This window comes from Schistocerca gregaria, chromosome 8 (assembly GCF_023897955.1).
Source record: "Schistocerca gregaria isolate iqSchGreg1 chromosome 8, iqSchGreg1.2, whole genome shotgun sequence".
In the NCBI taxonomy this organism is placed as follows: domain Eukaryota; kingdom Metazoa; phylum Arthropoda; class Insecta; order Orthoptera; family Acrididae; genus Schistocerca; species Schistocerca gregaria.
In genome coordinates this window covers 453661144-453688150 of record NC_064927.1, presented here as the reverse complement: position 1 = coordinate 453688150, position 27007 = coordinate 453661144, and the positions used below count along the sequence as shown (strand labels likewise).

Genomic DNA, 27007 nt, shown 5'->3' with positions numbered 1-27007 from the left:
ACTAAATTTTGTGCTGCCCAGATAGCGGTTTCCTGTTGTCCTGGGGTGCCAACAGTGATGGCCAGCTCGGACTTGGAGACTACACAGGCGATGCTTTAGTGCCACAACCACTCAGTTCGTGGACTGCAGGACGTGTCTGCCAGTTGTCAGCAGGCAGTGGCCATTCTGTGGCACTGTCAGGTGAGTCCAGAGTACATGTGATCCATTTATTGAAAATGTTCCTGTTGGGTCACATTTGATTCCATTCAAATGTTCCATTCAAATGTGTCCTCTAAGTAGCTACAGACCTTTTTAACTGACTAGTAGTATGAGGATAACTTACAAGTGAAGGTCCTAAAACAAATAATTTATCAGAGGAAAGAGTTTATGGTGCTTAAAAATTAATTCTCAATTGTTACAAATGAAATAAGAAAAGTGTGTTCAGATTCTCTCATGGTTTTCTATTGGGGTAAGATTCTACTCTAATACAGTGGGTATGTGGTAAGTAACGTGAAAGATGAGACATAAAGTGGTCTCATATTTATAACCTCCTGAAGAAGTGGAATGTATCTACTTTTGCTGTCAAGATGGTTGCTCATTGTCAGGACTTGTGTGACAATTTACACAGCTTACTTCATATGGGGTCACGTTATGATGCAATAATGTCAGCTTATGTACCCAACGATTATTTCCTGGGTGTTCAAAGTCATGAGAGTCTTATCGCATGATCTGTTGTCATTTATATTTACAAATTTCTAAGATATGGATATTCATTTTTGGAGAACACGAGGCAGTGATTGCGTTTACATAGAGACCATGGCCTCACCTGTCATTTAGAAAAGTTAGTCCCTATGGCTTCACAAGAATGCGTGATAGTTGTTAGGGATTTCTGTGTTAGTGGAGGTTCTCCTCCTGTTCTCTGCACAGATGATGTGTGTGTCAGTTGTCACTCACATCAGTGGTGTGTTGTTAATGAGCACTGTTAGCTGCTCCACCCACTGACACTTTTGGCAAATCATTCCGGGAGATGATGGGATGATTCTTCAGCCAGCCACAGAAGTCATTTTTCCCAGTTGCTACCCACTACTGTAATTTAAGATCTTACATTCCTATTCTTCTTCTTCTTCTTCTTCTTCTTTTTATCATATTAATATTATAAAGAGCAGTAGGCAATAAGGCCCAGTTGTATCAAGTGTTCTTGATTTACCAAAGACATTCAATTCAGTTCTGCAATGTTGATTAGTGAAAAATATACAAGCTTACCATGTATCAGTCCAGATTTGTGACTGAATTCAGGTTTTCTTTGCAGATAGAACTCAGCTCTTCATTCTTAGTGGGACAAAATCGGCAGATATAAAGGTAATCTGAAGACAATAAACTCAGTCTATCACATTAATAAAACATGAACATTAAAATTAAAACCATAAAAAAAATAGAAAGATAAGCATATAAATAAACTGAACCTATAACAATAATCGTAAAGAATAAATCCAAACACTTTATAAATCACACTAGAAGGAAACATTATTGGTACCAAAATAATATCTAATTATATTTAAATCTGCGTAAGAATAAACACAAATCATAAAAAGAAAACCAAACAAAAACATCAAGAATTATTTAATAAATAAAGAAAATAATAAATAAATATTTTAACATAAATATTAGAAAGAATGGAAGAAATTTTTACCATGAGAATGAATTATAGAGAGAGAGAAAGCTCTTTCAGATACTGAAAAAATATTAGGAGGAGGATTATCATAATCAAACTCAATTTCTGAATAATGTAAATACAGTAAAGAAGAGACAGTAAATTTCAGTCTCGGCAAAACTATTTGCAAGTGTTTACGTTTCAAAGGAAAAATGTAAACCCCATCAAAACACACACATAAAAATAGAAATATAAACTTGTTAGGCTTGTAAACCAGAAAAAAAGACTAGACCCACATTTTAAATTTCAGGGGTAGGAAAATATTCTTATCCTTGGTCCCCAAAACTTATATTTTGTTAAAACTAACCTGCGAAATGATTAAAATAATAATCGTAGCACTACCGAATGTAATAAATATTTCTTTTATTTGAATATTGTGAAAGGATAGATTGCTACTCACCAAGTTGTGGAGATGTTGGCTCGCAGACAGATACTAAAAATAGCTAAACAAGCAAGCTTTCAGCCAAAAGAACTTCTTATGAAGCAGACCACACACACACACACACACACACACACACACACACACACACACACACACACACACACACACACACACACGTGGCCTCAGCAGCCAGAGACAGCAGGTGTGTGTGTGTGTGTGTGTGTGTGTGTGTGTGTGTGTGTGTAATATTTCCACTATGTGGTGTAGCAATCTATCTTTTTCATAATATTGTTGTTACTCCTTCATGGATTTTTTCATCATTTAATTTTGTTTATTTATTTAATCATTTTATTATTTATTTATTTATTACTGGTTTAGTAATGGAAAGATTTACATTATCATATCTTTTATTTTTAAGATTTCTTGGTGGTATATTAGTTTTATTTGTTTGTTGCAAGAACTGCATCAGATAAAATACACTCCAAGGGCGGGATTGGGGGAGAAGGGAGGGGGGGGGGGGGAGGAGGAGGAGGAGAAGAAAACGGTGCACTGTAGATAAACCAGTATTTATAGACTTCTCTAAAATAGAGAACTAGAGAACTTAATGATTCAATGAACTATAGACCAATAATATTTGTAGAAAAATATATAATATTATAACATTTATTATTGCAACTGCAACTACTACTACTACTACTACTACTAATAATAATAATAATAATAATAATAATAATAATAATAGTAATAATAAATAAACCATGATGATAAAGAAACCTGATAATCCAAAAATTAACAATTTGTTAGCTATCTTACCTGCACCCAAAAATATTTCATTTTAATGAAATTTTGGATCATTATTAGGGCTTTGCCTTGTAATGAGTAACTGGATTATTTTTAGCTCTGCATTACAGATATTGAAATAGTGTTTAGAAGTGGAAGTATAGTTCACATTTCGCTAAATAGTGGTTGAATCATCCAAACATTACAAGAAAACTGAGTATCTATATTTCATTATTTGTATTATATATTAAAAACAAAGATTCCAAGGCTTACCAAGCGGGAAAGCGCCGGTAGATAGGCACAATAAATAAAACGCGCACACACACACACACACACACATAGAATTTCGAGCTTTCGCAACCGGCGGCTGCTTCGTCAGGAAAGAGGGAAGGAAAAGGAAAGATGAAAGGATGTGGGTTTTAAGGGAGAGGGTAAGGAGTCATTCCAATCCCGGGAGCGGAAAGATGCGCGCGCACACACACACACACACACACACACACACACACACACACACACACACACACACACACAAGCAGACATATTTAAAGGCAAAGAGTATGGGCAGAGATGTAAGTCGAGGCGGAAGTGTGGAGGCAAAGATGATGTTGAATGACAGGTGAGGTATGAGTGGCGGCAACTTGAAATTAGCGGAGATTGAGGCCTGGTGGATAACGAGAAGAGAGGGTATATTGAAGGGCAAGTTCCCGTCTCCGGAGTTCGAATAGGTTGGTGTTGGTAGGAAGTATCCAGATAACTCGGACGGTGTAACACTGTGCCAAGATGTGCTGGACGTTCACCAAGGCATGTTTATCCACAGGGTGATCCTCATTACCAACAAACACTGTCTGCCTGTGGCCATTCATGTGAATGGACAGTTTGTTGCTGGTCATTCCCACATAGAAAGCGTCACAGTGTAGGCAGGTCAGTTGGTAAATCACGTGGGTGCTTTCACACGTGGCTCTGCCTTTGATCGTGTACACCTTACGGGTTACAGGACTGGAGTAGGTGGTGGTGGGAGGGTGCATAGGACAGGTTTTACACCGGGGGCGGTTGCAAGGGTAGGAGCCAGAGAGTAGGGAAGGTGGTTTGGGGATTTCATAGGGATGAACCAAGAGGTTACGAAGGTTAGGTGGACGGCGGAAAGACACTCTTGGTGGAGTTGGGAGGATTTCCTGAAGGATAGGTCTCATTTCGGGCAGGATTTTAGGAAGTCGTATCCCTGCTGGAGAGCCACATTCAGAGACTGATCCAGTCCCGGGAAGTATCCTGTCACAAGTGGGGCACTTTTGGGGTTCTTCTGTGAGAGGTTCTGGGTTTGAGGGGATGAGGAAGTGGCTCTGGTTATCTGCTTCTGTACCAGGTCGGGAGGGTAGTTGCGGGATGCGAAAGCTGTTTTCAGGTTGTTGGTGTAATGGTCCAGGCATTCAGGACTGGAGCAGATTCGTTTGCCACGAAGGCCTAGGCTGTAGGGAAGGGACCGTTTGATATGGAATGGGTGGCAGCTGTCATAATGGAGGTACTGTTGCTTGTTGGTGGGTTTGATGTGGACGGATGTGTGAAACTGGCCATTGGACAGATGGAGGTCAACGTCAAGGAAAGTGGCATGGGATTTGGAGTAGGACCAGGTGAATCTGATGGAACCAAAGGAGTTGAGGTTGGAGAGGAAATTCTGGAGTTGTTCTTCACTGTGAGTCCAGATCATGAAGGTGTCATCAATAAATCTGTACCAAACTTTGGGTTGGCAGGCTTGGGTAACCAAGAAGGCTTCCTCTAAGCGACCCATAAATAGGTTGGCATCCTGGTACCCATGGCTGTTCCCTTTAATTGTTGATATGTCTGGCCTTCAAAAGTGAAGAAGTTGTGGGTCAGGATGAAGTTCGCTAAGGTGACGAGGAAAGAGGTTTTAGGTAGGATGGCAGGTGATCGGCGTGAAAGGAAGTGCTCCATTGCAGCGAGGCCCTGGACGTGCGGGATATTTGTGTATAGGGAAGTGGCATCAATGGTTACAAGGATGGTTTCTGGGGGTAACAGAACTCCGGAGATGGGAACTTGCCCTTCAATATATCCTCTCTTCTCGTTATCCACCAGGCCTCAATCTCCGCTAATTTCAAGTTGCCGCCACTCATACCTCACCTGTCATTCAACATCATCTTTGCCTCCACACTTCCGCCTCGACTTACATCTCTGCCCATACTCTTTGCCTTTAAATATGTCTGCTTATGTCTGTGTATGTATGGATGGATGTGTGTGTGTGTGTGTGTGTGTGTGTGTGTGTGTGTGTGTGTGTGTGTGTGTGTGTGTGTGCGCGTATATACCTATCCTTTTTTCCCCCTAAGGTAAGTCTTTCCGCTCCCGGGATTGGAATGACTCCTTACCCTCTCCCTTAAAACCCACATCCTTTCGTCTTTCCTTTTCCTTCCCTCTTTCCTGACGAAGCAGCCGCCGGTTACGAAAGCTCGAAATTCTGTGTGTGTGTGTGTTTGTGTGTTTTATTTATTGTGCCTATCTACCGGCGCTTTCCCGCTTGGTAAGTCTTGGAATCTTTGTTTTTAATATTTTTTCCCATGTGGAAGTTTCTTTCTATTTTATTTATTATTTGTATTTATTCAGATGCAGGATGAGGGATTTACTGTGGTTCATAGCTACACATACATACATACATACATAATTGGAACAATTATCCAAATTTTTAGTTATAGCAACTGCATGTATAGGATATGTTTTACCTTGAGGTCAAATTACTTTTTCAGAAACAGTGATAATTACAAACCTATTATCAGAAATTTCATGCTTAGAAACAGATTTATTTCTGTGGGCTTTGAGAGGATTTTCTGTAGATGTCGTGACTCAGATGGCTTATGGAGGAACTGACAGTTGAACCTGAATGTAAACTGATGTAATGTATTGTGTGAAAAAAGATAATGTAATCCACAAGTTACACTATTAGCAACAAATCACGGTAATATGAGAAATACCTTGCATTAACCATATGGAGTGACCTAAATTGTAATTATCATCCAAGACAAATTGTAGGAAAGACCTGTGCATTTGATTATTCTCAACAAACTCCAGTGGTAAACACTGCAAGAGAGATAGTGTGCACCATGAAGTAGTTCACTGTTCAAATCCGTTGTGCTTCATGAATAAGCTGGCTTTTCAAATTCCAGGAAGAGTAAAGCAAAATTGTTCTTCCTCCGATATTTGTCTCTCGAAATGAATAAGAATGCGAAAATTGGTAAATTTAGAGCTCGTTATGAAGGGTTACTGACAATCATTGCTTGGGGAGGGGGTGTAAGGTAGTGCCAAGATAATGGCACCATATGTACCCTTAACAACAGATGACGAGGTGGCTTTCAGAGTATAGATGTAGCCATGTGTTTATTACTGTCTTTCTTTATGGAAGTTGTACAGGATTAATATAAGTTTTTGATCTGTTAAAGTACCCATTATGTGGTTATGAACTCATTTCCTGCCGGTTGACGACTGTTTGGGCAGTGTAAATTGCTCTGCATTTGGCACCTTACGAATCAGTATGAATACAATCAGTCTACTGACTCTTGGTGATACTGATGACAGAAGCAACATCTCTACAGCTGAGATAACTTATGACTCAGCCTGTATTACTCAGTGGATGTTCTCAGATGGAATCTTACGGATTGCAGTGTTTCATTCATCAATATCTGTCGACTATTAGGTCTCAGCCTTCTTTTGTTTGGCTGCATGCACATGGCGTTCCTGTCCTGTTTCGATCTGCACTTGGAACTTTATAAAATGATATCAGGTATGTATGTATGTATTATTATTATTATTTACATTTTATGGACTTCGTTGGACCACTCTAGCCAACTTCATACAAAGAATTTTTCAGTTTCCTGTCAGCCCAGTACTTCTTCATTCTCTCGGATCTCATCCTTCTTTCTTCATCGGAAATCACCCTTCTTATTGTCTGTTTGTTGATTCTCGTTTGCAATTTGGTTTGTTTGTCCACGAGTTGTCGGTTTTGCTTCTTAGGTCTTCTAATGTAATCTGTAGCTCATCCATATCTTCCTTGATTTCTGTAATCCACTTAATGTTGCCGTTACTATTCCACAATTTTTCTGTTATTCTCCTGATGATCCTGTTCTTGTTTGATATTGTTCTTATGAACTGGTATAAGAATGGGTGATTGCCAATGCTCCGACTCATTGACGCTTTCTATGTGGCTACCCACCGAATATGATGTAGCCTTCTCCTGATCCGATGTGCCTTCTCCTGCATTCTTGGACAGGATGGTGGAAATTTTTTCCTAAAAGCAGGTATGTATTATACATAGACACACTTCCTTTTATCAGTTTCTGTTGTTTACAGAAGTAGAGAATAATGTGCATATATTACATTTTAAATGTATTCCCTAAATCAGAGTTTTCATCATTAGAAAACAGTGATCTAATTTGGAACTGGTAAGCTTTGTCATTTGCATATTTTAAAGTATGATGGTTTTGTTTGCTATTGCTTACACAGATGTTTAGCACATTATTTAGTTCATGCTAGCCACATAAAACGTTTTATATGTGTTAACAGTAACAAATATGATGATAAATTGCATATAATCTGAAGAAGGTATTACATCTCTTATTTTGAAGATAAGGTGGGAATTTAAGGAGATGGGACCTGGATAAACTGAAAGAACCAGAGGTTGTACAGAGTCTCAGGGAGAGTGTAAGGGAACAATTGACAGGAATGGGGAAAGAAATACAGTAGAAGAAGAATGGGTAGCTTTGAGGGATGCAATAGTGAAGGCATCAGAGGATGAAATAGGTAAAAGGACGAGGGCTAGTAGAAACCCTTGGGTAACAGAAGAAATATTGAATTTAATTGATGAAAGGATAAAATATAAAAACGCAGTAAATGAAGCAGGCAAAGAGGAATACAAATGTCTCAAAAATGATATTGACAGGAAGTGCAAAATGGCTAAGCAGGGATGGCTGGAGGACAAATGTAAGGATGTAGAGGCATATATCACTAGGTATAAGATAGATACTGCCTATAGGAAAATTAAAGAGACCTTTGGAGAAAGGAGAACCACTTGCATGATTATCAAGAGATTTAATGGAAACCCAGTTCTAAGCAAAGAAGGGAAAGCAGAAAGGTGGAAGGAGTATATAGGGGGTCTATACAAGGGCGATGTACTTGAGGACAATGTTATGGAAATGGAAGACGATGTAAATGAAGATGAAATGGGAAATATGATACTGCGTGATGAGTTCGACAAAGCACTGAAAGAACTGAGTCGAAACAAGGCCCGCGGAGTAGGCCACATTCCATTAAAACTACTGACAGCCTTAGGAGAGCCAGTCCTGACAGAACTACCATGTGATGAGCAAGATGTATGAGACAGGCGAAATACCCTCAGACTTCAAGAAGAATATATTAATTCCAATCCCAAAGAAAGCAGGTGTTAACAGATGTGAAAATTACCGAACTATCAGTTTAATAAGTCACAGCTGCAAAATACTAACAAAAATTCTTTACAGATGAATGGAAAAACTGGTAGCAGCCAACCTCGGGGAAGATCAGTTTGGATTCCGTAGAATTGTTGGAACACGGGAGGCAATATTGACCTTATGACTAATCTTAGAAGAAAGATTAAGGAAGGCAAACCTACATTTCTAGCATTTGTAGACTTAGAGAAAGCTTTTGACAATGTTGACTGGCATACTCTCTTTCAAATTCTAAAGGTGGCAGGGGTAAAATATAGGGAGCGGAAGGCTATTTACAATTTGTACAGAAAGCAGATGGCAGTCATAAGAGTCGAGGGGCATGAAAGGGAAGCAGTGGTTGGGAAAGGAGTGAGACAGGGTTGTAGCCTCTACTCAATGGTATTCAATCTATATATTGAGCAAGCAGTAAAGGAAACAAAAGAAAAATTCGGAGTAGGTATTAAAATCCAGGGAGAAGAAATAAAAACTTTGAGGTTCGCCGATGACATTGTAATTCTGTCAGAGACAGCAAAGGACTTGGAAGAGAAGTTGAACGGAATGGACAGTGTCTTGAAGGGAGGATATAAGATGAACATCAACAAAAGCAAAACGAGGATACTGGATGTAGTCGAATTAAATCGGGTGATGCTGAGGGAATTAGATTAGGAAATGAGACACTTAAAGTAGCAAAGGAGTTTTGCTATTTGGGGAGCAAAATAACTGATGATGGTCGAAGTAGAGAGGATATAAAATGTAGACTGGCAATGCCAAGAAAAGCGTTTCTGAAGAAGAGAAATTTGTTAACATCGAGTATAGATTTAAGTGTCAGGAAGTCGTTTCTGAAACTATTTGTATGGTGCGTAGCCATGTATGGAAGTGAAACTTGGACAATAAATAGTTTGGACAAGAAGAGAATAGAAGCTTTTGAAATGTGGTGCTACAGAAGAATGTTGAAGAGTAGGTGGGTAGATCACGTAACTAATGAGGAGGTATTGAATAGGATTGGGGAGAACAGAATTTTGTGGCACAACTTGACTAGAAGAAGGGATCAGTTGGTAGGACATGTTCTGAGGCATCAAGGGATCACAAATTTAGCATTGGAGGGCAGTGTGGAGGGTAAAAATCGTAGAGGGAGACCAAGAGATGAATACACTAAGCAGATTCAGAAGGATGTAGGTTGCAGTAGGTACTGGGAGATGAAGGAGCTTGCACAGGATAGAGTAGCATGGAGAGCTGCATCAAACCAGTCTCAGGACTGAAGACCAAAACAACAGCAACATGTATTAGTTTCAAAAACAATTTACTGTAATACGAAAATTCAAATTTCTAAAATTTTGTGTGTATTTTGTAAAATACACATACTTTAGATTAAAATAAAACTTTAATTGTCAAAAGGCAAAATGTTTATTCTTTGCTTTTACCTGCCACACCAGTGTTCCAATGAACCCAAATGGAATAATCTCAGAAATTATACACCAAAATTTAATTTCCAGAAGTATCTTTGAAATTCTTGCATACTGTGACATAAAGACAATGTAACTTGAAATAATTTTTTTTTATTAGTAAAAAATAATTTGAACCCCAAAGGGTTAAAATACCTTGTCAAAATGATTTACCGTAAGTTCACATTCAACGACCATATATTACATGTTATGCACAGATTTACAAAGTTTATCAATATATCAAAATAACCAGGTTGGGAACTTGGCACCAAAACTGCTTACAAAGGAGGAATATTACATATCTTACTGTACACATGTCCAGTACGGATTAATGCTGTAACAAAACTGTACTACTGCAAATAAATACAGCATTAAAACAATATCTAAATTGCCGAAGTGCATTGAAGGATTTCAAATGGAGTGTGGTGTATTATGTTGGACCTAGTAGTAGTAGAAGTAGTAGTAGTCATCCATATATAAATTTTAGGAAGATGTTAACCATGTCATTGGTATATAGCTTACGGAGAAAAAAAAATTGATATATACAGTAAATTACAAACTTGTAGGTCTATTTCAGTAGGAAGTCCCGGGATTAATCTGAAGTAACTTAAGAAAACCACAGGAAATCTTAACCAGGATGGCCAGATGCAGATTAGAGTTTCTTTTCTCCAGAATAAAAGGCCAGTCTATTCAAAATAGTGTAACCTTTTTCAGTTTATCCCTGGTATAAACTTCTGTTTTGTTTTCTCGTGATTGCAGTAAAGACATTAAAAGCTAGTGGTACAATGTTAGTTCATTTATCAACACTGATCACCACCATCACTATATGTACATTATTGCACGATGCAGGAAGCCAGATGATGTGCTTCAGAAAAATGTACTCGTAGTGTAGTACATTGTTCATTTATTTCTCAGCTTCAATCAGTAGATGTACGTCTGGTGATATGAGGACCACAATGATGACATTTGGTTTCCTTTTGGTTTACTGCAACTTCCCATCTGCTTGCCCGAAGAATGAGTCAGTGTCCTTCCATAATGAGTCAGATGTTGAACTCAGAAGTGGAGTAAAATGTTAGCATTATCTGTTGCAGAGCTTTGGTGTAAAGATTAGATTAGATTAGATTCAGTTTTCGTTCCATAGACCCATAAATGAAATGATTTTAATGGGTGGGGAACAAGCCAGAAAGTATAACATAAAAAATGTAAAATATTTGAATATAATACTCAGTTCGCCGATCATTTTGTCAGGAGAGGCAAAATATGTGAATACATTACTGTTAACTGGAACTGCTAATATTTATAGAATTAATACACTGTTGGAGTGAAACATAGTTATTCACTTTTAGTAAATTTATCAAGTTTTCCAAGGGAGGAAAAAAGTATGTAGTGATACGACAGAGGCATTTTATTATTATTTGCTTCAGGTATTGTTTTTAACCAATCCCTACTCTGTGTTATCACGTAAACCTTCATTGTACTCAATGTGTTGCTTAACAGGTACTTCTTAAAATCCTTTTCAAATTGTTTTGGCAATCTGTTTAGTCATGTTAGGCAGTTTGTTGTATAGTTTTATTCCTTAGTAGAAAATGCTTGTGTTTATTCTTTCTTGGTAAATGTAAGTTCAGTGTAGACCTCGGTATGTAGCATTAATTACCAAGGCTATTTTTGATGTGTGTAATTGTTTAGGAAATGTACCCGCATGGTACAGTTAAATTGCCTAATATTTAAAACATAACTGTACAAACAGGCTGAGTTCTGTTCTTAATTATTATCCTTATGGTCTGTTTCTGTAGTTTTAAAACTGAGTTCATATTTTGTTCCCTAGTAAACAATTTTGTGGCTAATAATTGACTATATATGTGAATGAGTGTGTAATTAAGTCACTGGCTGTTTGACATTAATGACAGAGCTCTAAGGGCATAATACTTCGATATAATTTAACAATGCCACTTCCCTCTCTTCAAATTGAAATTCACGGCATTTGTGTTCTTAATGTTCAACATAACTCAGTTGCATGTTATGAACTTCTTGACGTTTTCATTTGATTTTCCTGCAAAGAGTTATCTTGCATGTAGAGCGTTGGTTCAATGTCACAATTCAAATAATTTTAGCTAAGTGAATGTGTGAGTGGAAAGTACCGTTTTTTTTACCCGCAGCATCACATATGCTACATACACAAAATTGTTCTGTTTTCTGCAGTTTTCTAGGAGCGAATCTGTAATTTAGATTCCACACACATTTCGTTTCAAGCATGTTTAATATCACCTATACAGCAAAAACATCTGCCGATGGTATAGACAATTTAAAATGACCAGATGCTTGTATAAAGGGAAAAGATTGGGATGAAGAAAAGTTACTGAAGATTATGTCAACTGTGTGGGAACAGCTGGTGAAAGTGGTGAAGACTGCGGGCCTTGTGCGTGGTGTACGAGCAGAGCTTGCAGTTTGCAGCATTGTTCCCAGAGTTGATAGAGTCCTTTGGCTTGGTGCAGAGTGGAGAGTTTCAACAAAAGGCTTCATTGACTGTTATCATGGTCTCGGCTGCAGATTTCTGGATGTGCATTATCAGGAGGAGAATCGTAAGATTCCCCTTGATCGGTCAGGGTTGAACTACACAAAGGAAGCAGCTACTCGGGTAGCAGAGTACTTGGAGGCTACACGGGGATTTTTAGGCAAGGCGGTGGTTAGAGATATTCTGATGAATATTCGACAGTTGACACACAGTCAGCAAAATTATTCAGCGTTCAGGGTAAATAAACTTTATTTGTTAAAATTTTATCAGTATTTTGTTAAAATATTAGTAACAGAGTTCCTGAATTTACTGTGCTCCAGGACAGGTTATTCTCCAAACCAAGAGCTTTCTGAAACCCAAAATAGAAAGCTCTGGAATATTTAGTGAGTCATGGAAGGTATACTGGAAAGACAGATTAGATATAGTAGGAGGGGGAGTGTTCACTGCAGACAACAAAAGTATTGTCCCTATTGAGGTCGACTTTGAGTGTGACAGAAGTTATCTGGACATGTATAATAGAGCGTGGTGAAGTCAGGCTAACTGTTGGACAATGTTACTGGCCACTCGATTCTGCTGTGATGATTTTACTGTGATCCAAAGAAAGTTTATGCTTAGTACTGTTGAAATACCCAGACCAAGCAGTATTAGTTGGATGTTATTTTAACCTACTGATTGCAGACTGGGGCATCTGTGGATTCATTGCAGTGGGTACACAAGCCAGTCTTGTGAAACAGTTTTGGACAACTTTTCTGAAAGTGTCATGAGCACCCCACACCCAGTGGAAATATTTTAGACGTAGCTACAAACAGGCCTGATCTTATTGATGGTGATCATGTCATCATAGTGACGATGTTTGCTAAAGTTAAAAACTTAATCAAGAGTTCTAGGAGAGTATTTTTGATGGGAAGAGCAGATAAGAAGTTGTTAACATTCCACTTGGGCAGTGACTGGGGATCATTTACTTCTAGTATAATGGATCTAGAGGAATTATGGGGGGGGGGGGGGGGGGGGGGGGGGGGGGGGGGGGGAAGGACTGTAAAAAGCATAAATCAAAATCAAATTGTGTTATTAATTCCTGTGGGACTGGTGCAAAACATCTCCAATATGCCGTCCACCATTTTCTGCAACAAGTTGAAATGAAGAAATAACATGTTCCACAACTGATCGAAGTGTTTCTGTGGTCGCAATCAGAATGTGTTGTGCAATGCATGCCTTCAGTGCAAATAAGTTTGCAGTCGGAACACTGAACATGACATCTTTCAGATAGCCCCCACAACCAGAAGGCACACGGATTAAGATCAGGTGTTCGGGACAACCGAGCTGTATGGAAATGGCGGCAGATAATTCTAGCATTTTCGAATGGGCGCTTCAGCAGCTGCTTAACTGGATTTGCAATGTGCGGGAGTGCGCCATCTTGCATAAAAATGATCCCATCCACACGTCCACATGGTTACGCAAAAAGACACTCATGGCACTTACCAGTGACGGTACAGGTAACAGAACTGGCAGCACCTGTCTCTTTGAAAAAATATGGCCCTATGATAAATGTTGCTGTAAATCTGCACCACACAGTGACTTTTCAGGATGAAGTGGTGCTGGTTGATTTGCATGTGGATTTTCCATTGCCCATATTCGACAGTTCTGTGTACTGACATATCCTGTCAGATGGAGGTGGGCGTCATCTGTCCACATAATCTTTCGTGGCCAGTCGTTGTCCACTTCCATGCTAGCAAGAAATTCTAAATCAAAGGGCTATCTTGTTGACAGGTCAACAGGAAGCAATGTGTGCACATGGGTAGTTTTGAATGGATAACGAAAAAAGGATGTTTCGAAGGATTTTATGCACTGTGTCATGGGTATGTCCAATGTTCAGGCAATTCTCCATGCACTACATGTTGGACACCACCACTTGTCTCCTCCTGCATTGCTGCGGGCACTGCTTCCATTGGCGTCGAATCAATTCTTTTCCTCCCTCTACCAGGTTGCACATGAAAAGAATCTGTCTTTTCGAATTTTCGAATAATTTTCTCCAGGCCCACGGCAGTCATCGGACCAACGCCTTTTTTCAAACCCTTCAGTATCTGGAACATATGCAGAGTGGTGTGTGCACAGTCATCATTCTTGTAATACAGCTTCACAAGCAGAGTGTGAGCCTGCACTGAGACAGTCATAGCTAATGTAGCAGATGCGAAAGGAGGAAAAGCCATGTATCCGGTGTGTTTATACCAACTTCAGTGGGTTCTGCACACGACACGTGTTTTCATTTACATGTTCTGACACATACAGTGCCATCTATTGATCAGTTTTCATACTATTTTTTTCTTCTGCCATACGTTTTCCAAATTGGACAATGCTCTCTCTCTCTCTCTCTCTCTCTCTCTCTCTCTCTCTCTCTCTCTCTCACACACACACACACACACACACACACACACACACACACACACACACACACACAAAAACATACATTTGCATGAGCATGAATGCAAGTCACACACATGACCATCGGCTCTGGGTGCTGAGGCCACACTGCAAGCAGTTGCTCATGATGGAAGAAGAAATCTGGGTGGCAGAGGTAAGCAGGAGGCTGGGTAAGGAAGGAAGGGAGGGGGGGATAGCAGGGTGGGGGACAGTAAAGTGCTATTGTGGGAACATTCAGGGATGAGGTGGAGAGAGGGGAGGGCAGCTAGGTGCAGTCAGGAGATTTGGGGGGGGGGGGGGGGAGTGAGAAAGGAGAGAAGGAAAAACTGGGTGCATTGGTGGAACAGAGGACTGTGCTTTGTTGGAGTGGGAACAAGGAAGGGGATATGTGGGTGAAGGACAATGAGTAACGAAGACTGAGGGCAGCGGGGTTATGGGAACATAGGACATATTGCAGAGAGTTACCACCTGCTGCACAATTCAGGAAACCTGGTGTGATAGGATGGATCCAGATGGCACAGGCTGTGAAGCAGGCCACAGTTTGTCAGTGGTCATTTAGCCAGGCAGATAGCTTGTTAGATGTTACGTCCACATAGAGTGCAGAACAGTGTTTGTGGCTTAGCTTGTAGATCACACGATTAGTTTCACAGTAACCCTGCCTGTGATGGGATAGGTGATGTACGTGAACAGTAGCAAAGGGTTGGGAGCAAGGGTTGTGGAGGGATGGACAAAGATATCATGTAGATTCGGAGGGCCGCAGATTACCACATTGGGAGGGATGGGAAGGATAGGACATTCCTCATTCCCAGGTACAATGAGAGGTATTCAAAATCCCGGCAGAGAATAAGATTCAGTTGCTCCAGTCATGGGGGTACAGTGAGTCACGGGGGACATGGTCCTCTGAGGGTGGATGGTGGGACTTTGGGAGCTGGTGGGTGACGGGAGAGATAAGGCATGGAAGATATGTTTTTGGACGTGTTTGCGATGGTAATTATGGTCTGTTGAAGCCTCAGTGAGACCCTTTGTATATTTCGGTAGGGACTGCTTGTCACTATAGATGTGACAGCTATGGTTGGCTAGGCTGTATGGAAGGTACTTTGTGATATGGAGTGGATGCCAGCTGTTGACGTAGAGGCACACCACCAGCAATACTTCCACTTCAACAGCTGCCATCCATTCCATACCAATAAGTCCTTTCAATACAGCCTAGCCAACCATGGCCATCACATCTGAAGTGCCAAGCACTGCCTCTCAGAGTATATCAAGGGTCTCACTGAGGCCTTCTTAGGCTGTAATTAACGTCCCAACCGTGCCCAAAAACAGATCTCCTGTTCCTTATCTCTCCAGTCACCCATCAGCTCCCAAAGTCCTATCGTCAGGCCACAGTGGAGTATCCCCTTGTGACTTAGTACCAACCAGATCTGGAACAGCTAAATCACATTTTCTGAAGTGTTAGACTACCTCTCATGGTTCACTAAGGGTCTTTTCATGGAACTAAAGTGTTTAACTATTCTGGGAGGATCTTATAATGCCTGCTTTTATCCATTTGTTTTTGTGGGACATTTCTGCTGAAGTGGGTTTTTTTTTTTTTTTTTTTTTTTTTTTTTTTTTTTTTTTTTTTTTTTTTTTTTTTTTTTTGAAATATCTTTTCCAAGTTCAGTTCAAATAATGTTGAGAACATAAAGAATTACACAGGTACATTGGTTTCTCTATTTGCTACTTTCCCACTTTGGTTTGTTAGTTGTCTTGAAAATACTCCATTTTGATTTCTGATATAATTAGATAAAAATGCAGTAATATCAGTCTCTTTGAGGAACTTGAAATTTTTAGGACAAATGGGAGCATGTAGAGGAGATATGACTCAGGCTTAAAAGAATAGTTGATCATGCAGTGGACAGGTATGTACCCAGTTGAACAGTTCATAATGGGAAGGATCCACCACGGTATACTATCACCATGAAGAAACTATAAAGGGACTTGGACAACTTCATAACAGGTGAAAAACAAAGCAGATGGCTATAGATAGAAAAGTGCTGAATGAAAAAAATTTAAGTGTCAATAAAGCAATGCGTGAAGTCTTCATTAACTATCGTAGCAGAATTTTATCAAATAATCTTTCACAAAAGTGGAAGAAATTCTGGTCATTTGTAAACACTGTTAGTGGCACCAAAGCTAGCATCCATGCACTGAAGGATTATACAGGAACTGAAATTGAGTGTAGCAAATCAAAAGCAAAATGCTTTACTCCATTTTAAATGCTCCTTTGCAAAGGAAAACCCAGGAGAACAGTCACAATTTAACTTTTGTACCTCTGAAAAGATAAGTGGGACATAAGAGGCGATAAAGTTTCCATTACGGGCATTCCTGCAGCATAGCGCAGGTATGTGAACACTGACATATAGGCAAGGGATTAGAGTGGAATTTATGTCTTTCTGATGTGCATGTGATAAATCTGGAAATGTAACTATGGTGATGTTATTACCAAATGCATCCAAACAGGGCCAATGTACTGTTATTCTTTCCTTGGTTGCTGAAGGACAAATGCTGGCAGACATACATCAGAGTATGAAGAATGTGAAATGGGGCAGCATGTGTGTCGAAAATCACTGTTTTGAAATGGTACGTCAATGGTGCTGCTGTTTCATGATAACTCCCATCGCCATATTGCACAAGTGGTAATGTAGAGGTTAATGCCAGCTCAAGTGGGAGATACTGTATTAGCTGCCCTATAGTGATCTCTCCCCTTGGGATTATCGTGCTTCAATCCCTTCAAAAGGGCCTTGAAGAGTTGATGATACCTTTCAGACAAGGATGTACAGCAGGCAGCTAGTCCATATTCACAAAGTGGGACTTGACGTTTTACCAAGCAGATCACTTCTATGTGGTGCATTGGTGATTGCCCCAGTGCTCACGGTGATTTTGCCTGATTGGCATAATGATTCTGAACTGTATGACCTTCAATTTGAAATGTTTTGATCGTGTGTGGCATTGAGAAACAGTTGAAGCTGTTAAAATTGGACAAAGCTCCACGGCCCCGTGGAATCCCTATCAGATGCTATACAGAATTTGTGGCCGAGTTAGCCAGTCTTTGAACTATAATCTATCATAGATCCCTCAGAGTTCTGTGCCCAGCAGTGGGAAGGAAGCACAAGTAATACTCATTTGCAAGAAAAGTGGTAGAAGGGATCTAAAAAACTACCATCAATATCCTTGACATCGGGTTTCTTGTAGAACTTTAAAACATATTCTGAGCTCAAACATTATGAGATATCTTGAACAGAATGGCCTCTTCCATACCAACCTGTCTGGATTCAGAGAGCAAAGATCATTTGAAACCCAACTCGCACTTTTCTCTTATGACTTACTGAAAGTTTTGGGTCAAGACAGTTGAGTAGATGCAGTATTTCTTGATTTCCAAAAAGGCATTCGACTCAGTATGACTTCAAAGCCTATCATGAAAAGTATGAACATTTGAGGTCTAAAGCAAAATTTGTTACCCGATTAAGGATTTCTTTGTAGGGAGCACACAGAAAGTTATCTTAGATGGGGAGTCATTGACAGCTGTAGAAGTAACTTTGGGTATGCCTCAGGGAAGACTGTTGGGACCCTTGCTGTCCATGTTGTATATTACTGATGGTGCATACAATATTAATAGTATCCTCAGATGTTTTTCAGTTGATGCTGTTATCTGTATGAAGCATTTTATGGAAAAAGCCACGTAAGTATTCAATCCTATCTTGATATATTTTGAAAGTGGTGCAAAGATTGGCAACTTGCATTAAATGTTCAGAAATGTAAAATTGTACACTTCACAAAATGAAAAACTATAGTATCCTGTGACTGTAGTATCAGTGAGTCATAATTAGAATCTGTCAACTCCTGTGTGTAATGCTTTGTAGGGTCATGAAAGGGAATGATCAGTTAGTCTGTCATGGTTAACAAAGGTAGTAGACTTTCTTATGTTGTTAAAATACCTGGGAAGTACAATCAGTGTACAAAGGAGATGGCTTACAAATTATTTGTGCAACCCATTGTAGAATATTGTTCAAGTGAGTGGAATACATACCAAATAGCACGAAAATGTGATATTGAACATTAATGGTCACAAATTTGTTTGGCCTGTGGGAGTGTGTCACAGAGATGCTGAAGAAACTGAAGATAGATATAACAATCATAAAAAACCTACTTATAAAATGTCAAGGACTGGCGTTAAATGACAAATTTAGGAATATACTACAACCATAGGGATTATAATGAAAAGATTAGCTTAACTACGGCACACATGGATGCATTTAAATTATCATGCTTCCTACATTCTATCTGTAATTGGAAGAAAAGCCCCTAATAATGTATATAGGGGGATGTATCCTCTGTCATGCCCTTCAGTGATTTTCAGAGTATAGATGCACATAAGACTCTTTTCTCTGTTGCAATTTAGGAGTTATTTCAATACCTGATACTGTTGTATATGCTTGACTGAAATGGTCTGACAAGATGACATCACCTGCTGACCACCTCTCTTAGAGTTTCTTCATACTTGCAGGATATGTAGGTCTGTGCCTGGGCATCAAGTTCCTAAAGCAGTATGATGCATTTGTCAAAAAACCTCAAGATAATTGTCTTTGAAAATTAGAAAAGTTAAGTACAAAATCATTTCAAAGTTAGTAACTAACATAGTCGCTGGTAGCTGAGTGCATATCTTTGAGCTCTAACGTCTGTAAAGTTGCTGACTTGAATCTCACTGAAAGAACTTTTTTAAAATTTTTATTTCCATATTTGTTAACAAATGGAAATGCCCATAAGGTCTTTTTTTAAGAGCCTAGATCTTTTACAGTTGACTAAGACTTTTCTCATCCATATTTGTGGCCCCACACTCGATTACTAATGCTCCTGTTGTAGTTATGCTTGTTGCACCTTTGACCAACAGGGACACTCAAAGACAGCGAAGGATGCTTATGATGGTGCTGCTTGTTCCCTCTATGATATTTGTCTTTGTATTCACACACAGTTACATTAATTTTTGCAATCCAGATTTTATCTAGAACTTCTGTTAATCAATTGAATAAAACTATCTGCTCCACCACTGGGAGACTGATACAGAAAATGACTTGTTTTTTATTGATGCTAACTCCCATTATTTCAGTAGCTGACCTTTCAAAATTTTTTTCACTAACTGAACAAAGGTCATGTCTCGATTTAAACCATATTAATTTTTGCACTTGAATGCATGATCGTACACCCTTTGAGAAAGACAAACATCAGTAATTAAGAAAATTAAGGAAACAGTGAATGACTACAATGTAAATACCAAACAAACATTAGAAACTGCCATACACTGTAAAAACTGGTCTCATTTGGCTAATATTGATTTACTTAACTGAAGTTATAAAGAAAGACATTACTTAGTAGATAAGAAAAACTGCAGTAGAAATAAGACCAGGAATAGTAATTTTCACCGACGAAAAGCTACCTTAAATTATGAAATGTAAACTGGGAAATGAATGCTCAGTCATGCAGAGAATTTTACCATTTTAAAGGTTTTTGAAAAGTCTAACAGGTGACGAGGTTTATAAAAAATTGCAATAATGCAGACCATACCACAATTATATTATTTGAGGAACCAAATTTTCTCATCATTAGAGAATTAGCACAAAGAGCTGCAGCTGTGTTAGTCGTCCATTATGATGGCATGCGTATATTGACAGCTTATTGCACCGTGGGCTCTCCCTGTAGGCGGAGATATAATTAATAGAATAATATCAGGATGTAGCAAAAGAAGAACTGTGCTTTTGACAGTTTAAAGCTCATACAGGCATACCAAAAAATTAATTCACAGATAGGCTAGCCAGAGAAGGCATCTAGATCAAGAGAGGAATTGTGAATTGTGATTTATTCATTTCATGACGTACATTGAAATCCATTTGGTTTGCATACAGGAAACATGTCAAAAATTTATAAAACAATTACAATGATTTTTACATTAATAAACAATAGCACTATAATAAATAACAACACTATAAGGATAACGCATTGTACCCAGCTCAAATTTCCAGTTTGTCCTGCATGGATTCATCCACTGAGTAATAACACTTCATTGTCAGTACCTCATATAGCTTTCTTTTAAGTGAAACTAAATTCATCTGCATCAACTTGTTCCCTTTTAATTTATTACAAATTTTCATTCCCACGTATTGAGGTCCTTGGGCATACAGTCTGAGGCAGTGGGTGGGGAGCATAAAATTTTCTTTGTTTCTGGTATTGTGTGAATGGACAAAATGGTTTCCCTCAAATAATTCATGTCTGGTGTACAAAAATATAATAATCTCATATATTTATAAGGACGGCAGAGTTAATATTTTAAGTTTTCTAAATAATGGTAGACATGGTTCTTTGTGATTTGCAGTACACATATTTCGTATGACTTTTTCCTGTATTTTTAGTGTACGCACTATGTTTGTCAAATTACCCCAAAAAACAATACCATACCTAAGCATGGATTCGAAGTAGCTTGTATATGCTACTTTTCATGTGTCCATGTCAGTTGCACTTGACAATATTTGCATTGCAAATGCAAAACTGCTCAGTTTGTTTGCCAGGTATTCAATGTGTGCCTGCCAGCTCAAAGTTTTATCTACATTTAAACTTAAGAATTTGCCTGGTCAACTTCTTCTATGTGTTGGTTGTTGTATATAATCTTAATCTGCTCACATTTTGACTGTTTGGTTCTGAACTGCATCATGTGAGTCTTAGATATGTTTAGATTCAACCCATTTAGCTGAAACCAAGTTTCATAGGTACTGAGTGTACTGATCACAGATTTAGGAATTTTTTCCCAGTCCTGATCTTCAACTGAGACAGAAGTATCATGTGCGAACAGAACTGATGGGGCACTGATATTTAATGGTAAGTCATTAACATAAAAGAGAAATAGGACTGGGCCTAATATGGAGCCTTGCGGAACACCCTGAGATTTTTTTCCAGTCAGAAAAATAATATGTGCCATTTGAAGAAATGCTAACTCTTTGCTTTTTGTTGGATAAGTAGGATTTAAGCCATTATAGGGCACTGCCACTAGTGCCATACTTTTTAAGTTTTTAAACAAGCAATGCATGGTTTATGGAATCAAACGCCTTTGTGAGGTCACAGAAAATTCATGCCACCTTATTTCTCTTGTCTAATGATGTGCTTATTTTCTCAGTGAAACTGTTTACTGCATCAATGGTGTTTTTACCCTGCTAAAAACCAAATTGATTGTTTAGAATAACAGAATATTTTGCAATGAAGTTTTGGATTTGTGCAACAGCAAGTTTTTCAAATATTTCAGATAGGACTGGGAGAATCGAGATAGGATGATAATTTCCCATGATCTCTCTTGATCCCTTCTTGAAGAGTGTTTTGACTTCAGCATATTTCAGTACCTCTGGGAAACAGCCCTCTTCAAAACCTTCATTTATTATCTGAGCTAGTGGGTTTGCAATTATATTGTGTACCACTTTAATAACATTGGTGGGTATTCCATCCCAACCTGCAGAGTTTTTGTTTCTTAATGTTAGAATAGCATTTTCTACGTCCTCCACAGCAACTTTTGAGAATTTTGTAAGTTTTCTGAGTTTTTGCCTATGCCAAAGGGATTTACTTTGTTGTGATAATCTGTTACATCTACATCAGACATTGCTACATTTATAAAGAGTTCATTAAAATACTCTGGTATTTAATTGGATTTACAATAGTATTTCCTTCAATGTCGACTTTTGAAATTTCTTGGTGACGGGCTTTAACACCTAACACAAATTTAATGACAGACCACACACCCTTTCTCTTATTTTTATGATTTAAAATTAGCCTGTTATTTGCCAGTTGTTTTGCTGCCCTGACAACTCTTTTAAATATGATTTTATAGAGTCTAACATATTTAATGAAATCAGTATCTTTATTATATTTTAGTTCTCTGTGCAGTTGCCTTTTCCTTACACTGGAAATTTTTATGCCCTGGGTAATCCGTTTTACTGTGTTTGTTATTTTAATGCTGCAGAGTCTAAGTGGAAACGTTTCATTAAAGTCCTCAAGAAAACTGTTTAGAAATTTCTCAAAGTTTTCATAACTTGAGTTAGAATAATCAAAAGTCCATGTTTTTTCTCTTAGCTTCTCACAAAATGTTAGCAAGTTTTCTTTGCTAAATTTCCTGCTCATATGGGTTCTCATACGTGAAATGTTCCTGTCTGCCTGTGGCAGCTCAATGAACAATGCACAGTGATGTGAAATACCTAGATGTAGACAAAATTTATACACATCTTCATATACATAATTAGTTAGAACATTGTCAATGCATGTTGCTGATTGCCCATTGTCTCTGGTAGATTCAAAGAAATTCAATTTGAAACCATATTTCTTTACTAAGTCAGTGAAACTTGATGCACTGCTACTATCACAAGTGATATGAATATTAAAATCAGCAGCTATTACAACTTTTTTTCTTTTTTCTCTGCAAAGGTCTTCTAGCATAATTTGAAGCTTAGATAAGAATAGTTCTGTTGTTGATGTCCCTGGAATTCTGTATATTGAGATTATTATAACATTTTGTAGTGAGTCCACTATTTCTACACAACAGCTCTCGAACACACATTCTTCATTTAAATAATTAAAACTGTTTCTGGTCTCATAATGTATTTCACTATGTAGAAGTATACATGAGTGTCCACATGACTTGTTTCTTCTACAAAAACTACTTGCTAATCTGAAGTTCCCTATTTTGTTTAGAATTTTAATTGTGTCTTCAGTAAACCAGTGCTCTTTTAAACAAACAACTTTAATATTTGCACATTCTGACAGAATGATTTCCAATTCGTATATTTTGGAGCTTTTATTGTTAAAAGTGTCAATGTTTAAGCCATTTACATTCCAGTGGATAACATACCTACTTTGACTATCACTTACAGGCTTTAGCACATTTCCTGCCAGATAATGATTTGGCTCTGTCTTTCTTAATGCTACACAAGTTTTTCACCACCATCACTACTTATAAGTTTCCCTTATTTTTTATGATCTGGCAAGTATCTACGAACATCTTACTGAATATTTTTGAGCCCAAGCTATTCAGCTGTAGACCATCTTTGGCAAGACACTTTGCACTTAGAAATTTGTTGGGATCAATGAAAACGACTCCTAGTTTATTGCACTGTTCTTTAATATTGCTGTTTATTCTCTGCACATAGCTGTCACTCACCGATCTTTTGTACACAATCCCACATATTCTTCTTCTGGAATTTGGGTAGAGCCTTCTGGCTAGTTGGATGAGGTTTCTTGTGTGGTTTACAATTTCTTCCTCACTGTTGTTTTGAGGCGAATTTGTTCCCACATAGATAAAGACACCTTTTGGATTTCTGCTACGCTTATCTGCTGCATTCTGTCTTGAGTTTAAGACGTTTAGGTGTGTATGCAATTGATGTGTCCTGATTCCAGGTCGAACGTCGATTTCGGGGTTTGGTACGACTATGTTTTTCATCAAAGAGTCACCTATAATAAAGAATTCACTTTCTGTCTTATTATAATGCTTCTTTCTGTCCTTTTTGTACGTTATGGTGGTCCACTCATATTTGTTTGGTTCTTCAGTTTCTTTTTCTTTCGTAATGGCGGCTGAATTTTTTCATTGTTTGTCACAGGAAACTTGCCATAACTTCCAGAAAAAGTCACTAAAAGCAGCTCTGTAAGAATGGGAGAAAGAATAGGAGCAGACTATTTTTTTTTAAAAAGAAAAATGTTACAAAATAATTACTTCCATCTCTGCAGCAAAAAGAGGCCATTAAATTATTGATGTGTGCTAACTTCACAGCAATGGTAATGGGAGAGAGATATCTGAAGATTTCAATCATTTCCCAATTAGTGTTGCTGCCATATGTTCGTGCACTGAAGGGAAGCGAACTGTGGACCATCAGTTACTGGACAGCAGAGAGAGAATCTACTGAAAAATGCACTCATGCCAGATAAAAGCTGGCCAGCTAGCATGAGTGAACTGGTACAACTGGAAATATTGTGACTCAGTAGAAATTCCAGATTTATGAATTTCTTGTGACAGTTGCCAAACAAAAAAGGGATAACCTTTAAATCAGTAACAGTTGTAAAAGAAACAAGCCAATATTAAAAATTATATAGTCTATGTTGAAAATGATACTTATAATTAAGTATACTGGCACTTTTAGTATTACTGTATGTAATGGAGCTTGTGAAGAAGAAGAAGAAACAAACAAAACTAGTTATCCAGATGAAATTGTGCTCCCAGAAAATAGCTCTGGTAGAAATGAGGTCACTTTGAAATCATCGACCACCGAATTTGAGGATTACTTCCTCACAGTGGCTGCTAACACTCCGCCCAATAATAATCAATCAAATACTGGTGCCTTTGATTTACTTGGGCAGACACCGTGTCCACCACCAACAGGCATTCATTAAAATATACAACCCTTAAGGAGATTATAGAATTCATCCCATTACTAAAAATAGTAATTCTGCTGGCTATGGTGGTGTTTTTAACAGAATATTAAAATTTTGTGCTCACTTGATAGGATTACCCTTAAGCTATTTTTATAACCAGCCAGTGACTCGGGGCATATTTCCTGACGTATCGAAATATGCTGTAGTGACACATATCTATAAAATTGGAGATAAGCAAACCACCATTAATTACATACCTATATCACTCTTTCCAGTATTTTCAGCAGTATTTCAGAAAGTGATCTCTGATAGAATACTGACTCATTTAAGTGAACAGAACTTGTTAACCAACTCTCAATTCAGCTTTTGTGAAGGATTCTCCACACAGAAAGCAATAAATGTGACTTTGCCAACGCCTTTGATTGTGTGGGCCTGTGTAGCAAACCGAAATGTGCATTAATGCCACCCTCTTACATGGATGGAATCTTATGTTGTAGAGGAACTTCTCAGTGATGTACTGTCACCACTTATTAGGTAATACTATACGTCCTAAAATTTTCTATCTGATTCATTAAGGGTGGTTTGCAACTTCATTTTTATACAAGTAGTTCTGCAGTTTAAATGACATAAATAAAATGTTTATGGATGTTTTTGTAAAAAAATATGCATTTAAACAGAAATTCCATGTGATTAATTTTAATTTAGAAAATTTTGAAAAACTGAATCATTTTTCATGGAAGTAATTTATTTAGAAATTTTGTTTTATGGAATTACATTTGATATTATTGTTAGTTAAAACTGAACTGAAGAAAATATTGCAGTAAAGTAAATACATTTTCAATGTCATATTCTCTTTTCTATATTTATTATCTTTGTTTTTCTTGGCTCTCTCGCTGTTGGCGGGAAAACAGTTATGTTATATATTGGTATTTGTGTGTGTTACATTATTGTTGTCCACACTAGTTGCTCATATTGTATTTGGTCAAACGAAGTAAAATGACTGAAGAATTAAACATTTGTGACTTTTCATTCAAAGTTAATCATAAAATATAATGAACCCAACAATCCTTTTTCACAAGGCAGGGAAAATTCACGCTTAGAGAGTAACTTGAAGAAGCTGTAATGGATGTTGTTGAAAAGATAAGTTAACATACCCAGACACCAGTATTCATAGCAAAACAAAAGGTAAATTGTAAGCATAATCTCTTTTGTTCTGCTTTTTAAAGAATTGAAAAACCTGTGTGCAATCCTTCTCTACATCTACATTGACGTTTACACTCCGCAAGCCACCCAACAGTGTGTGGTGGAGGGCACTTTACGTGCCACTGTCATTACCTCCCTTTCCTGTTCCTCACTGTGAAAAAAGAGAAGTCTGCCAAACAGCATCTCAGTACTTAGTTCTGTTATTATTCAATAGAGGTTTATGTTACCCCTATAACGGAAAACAGAGGGTCTCATTAACAGACTGCCTCTCCGTCATGACAATGACCTCAGAACAGGGGAACTTAATATGTGGAGTGCCTCAGGGATCAGTATTGGGCCCACCCTTTTTCCCTAACCTATCTATACGATCTTCCAGTGACTTTAAATGGCTGTTCAAAAGCTGTAGTGTTTGATGACAACACAAGCGTACTGCAATGGGATCAAGTTGTAACAACCTCCAAGCCCAGAACAGTGATGAGGCCACAGCCAGACAGCAGGTGCCAGTTATTTAACTACATGATCAGCCCTTGTGTCATGCTGGAGTCAGCCCACCGGGCATCATCCCTGCTAACATGAAGATGTCACCAGAGGCACCACTTCTGCAGTTGATGCTCCTGCATGTCAATGGGTGGGGACATCGCATGGCTGCAGCAATGTGACATACTTAAGTGCCAATCAAGTTACAACTTCTTT

General features: G+C 38.3%; 1 protein-coding gene across 3 annotated transcripts in view; it reads left to right on the top strand.

Moving 5' to 3' along the window:
- Positions 1–27007, top strand: part of LOC126284213 (X-linked retinitis pigmentosa GTPase regulator-like) — a 277559-nt gene that overhangs the window by 35738 nt on the left and 214814 nt on the right. For 2 of the 3 annotated variants that reach the window (XM_049982982.1, XM_049982983.1), the window contains exon 5: positions 22–180. The exons of the other annotated variant lie outside the window; for it this stretch is intronic. In XM_049982982.1, the coding sequence (XP_049838939.1) occupies positions 22–180 (159 nt within the window). The remainder of the gene's footprint in view (positions 1–21; positions 181–27007) is intronic. 3 annotated transcript variants of the gene reach the window in all.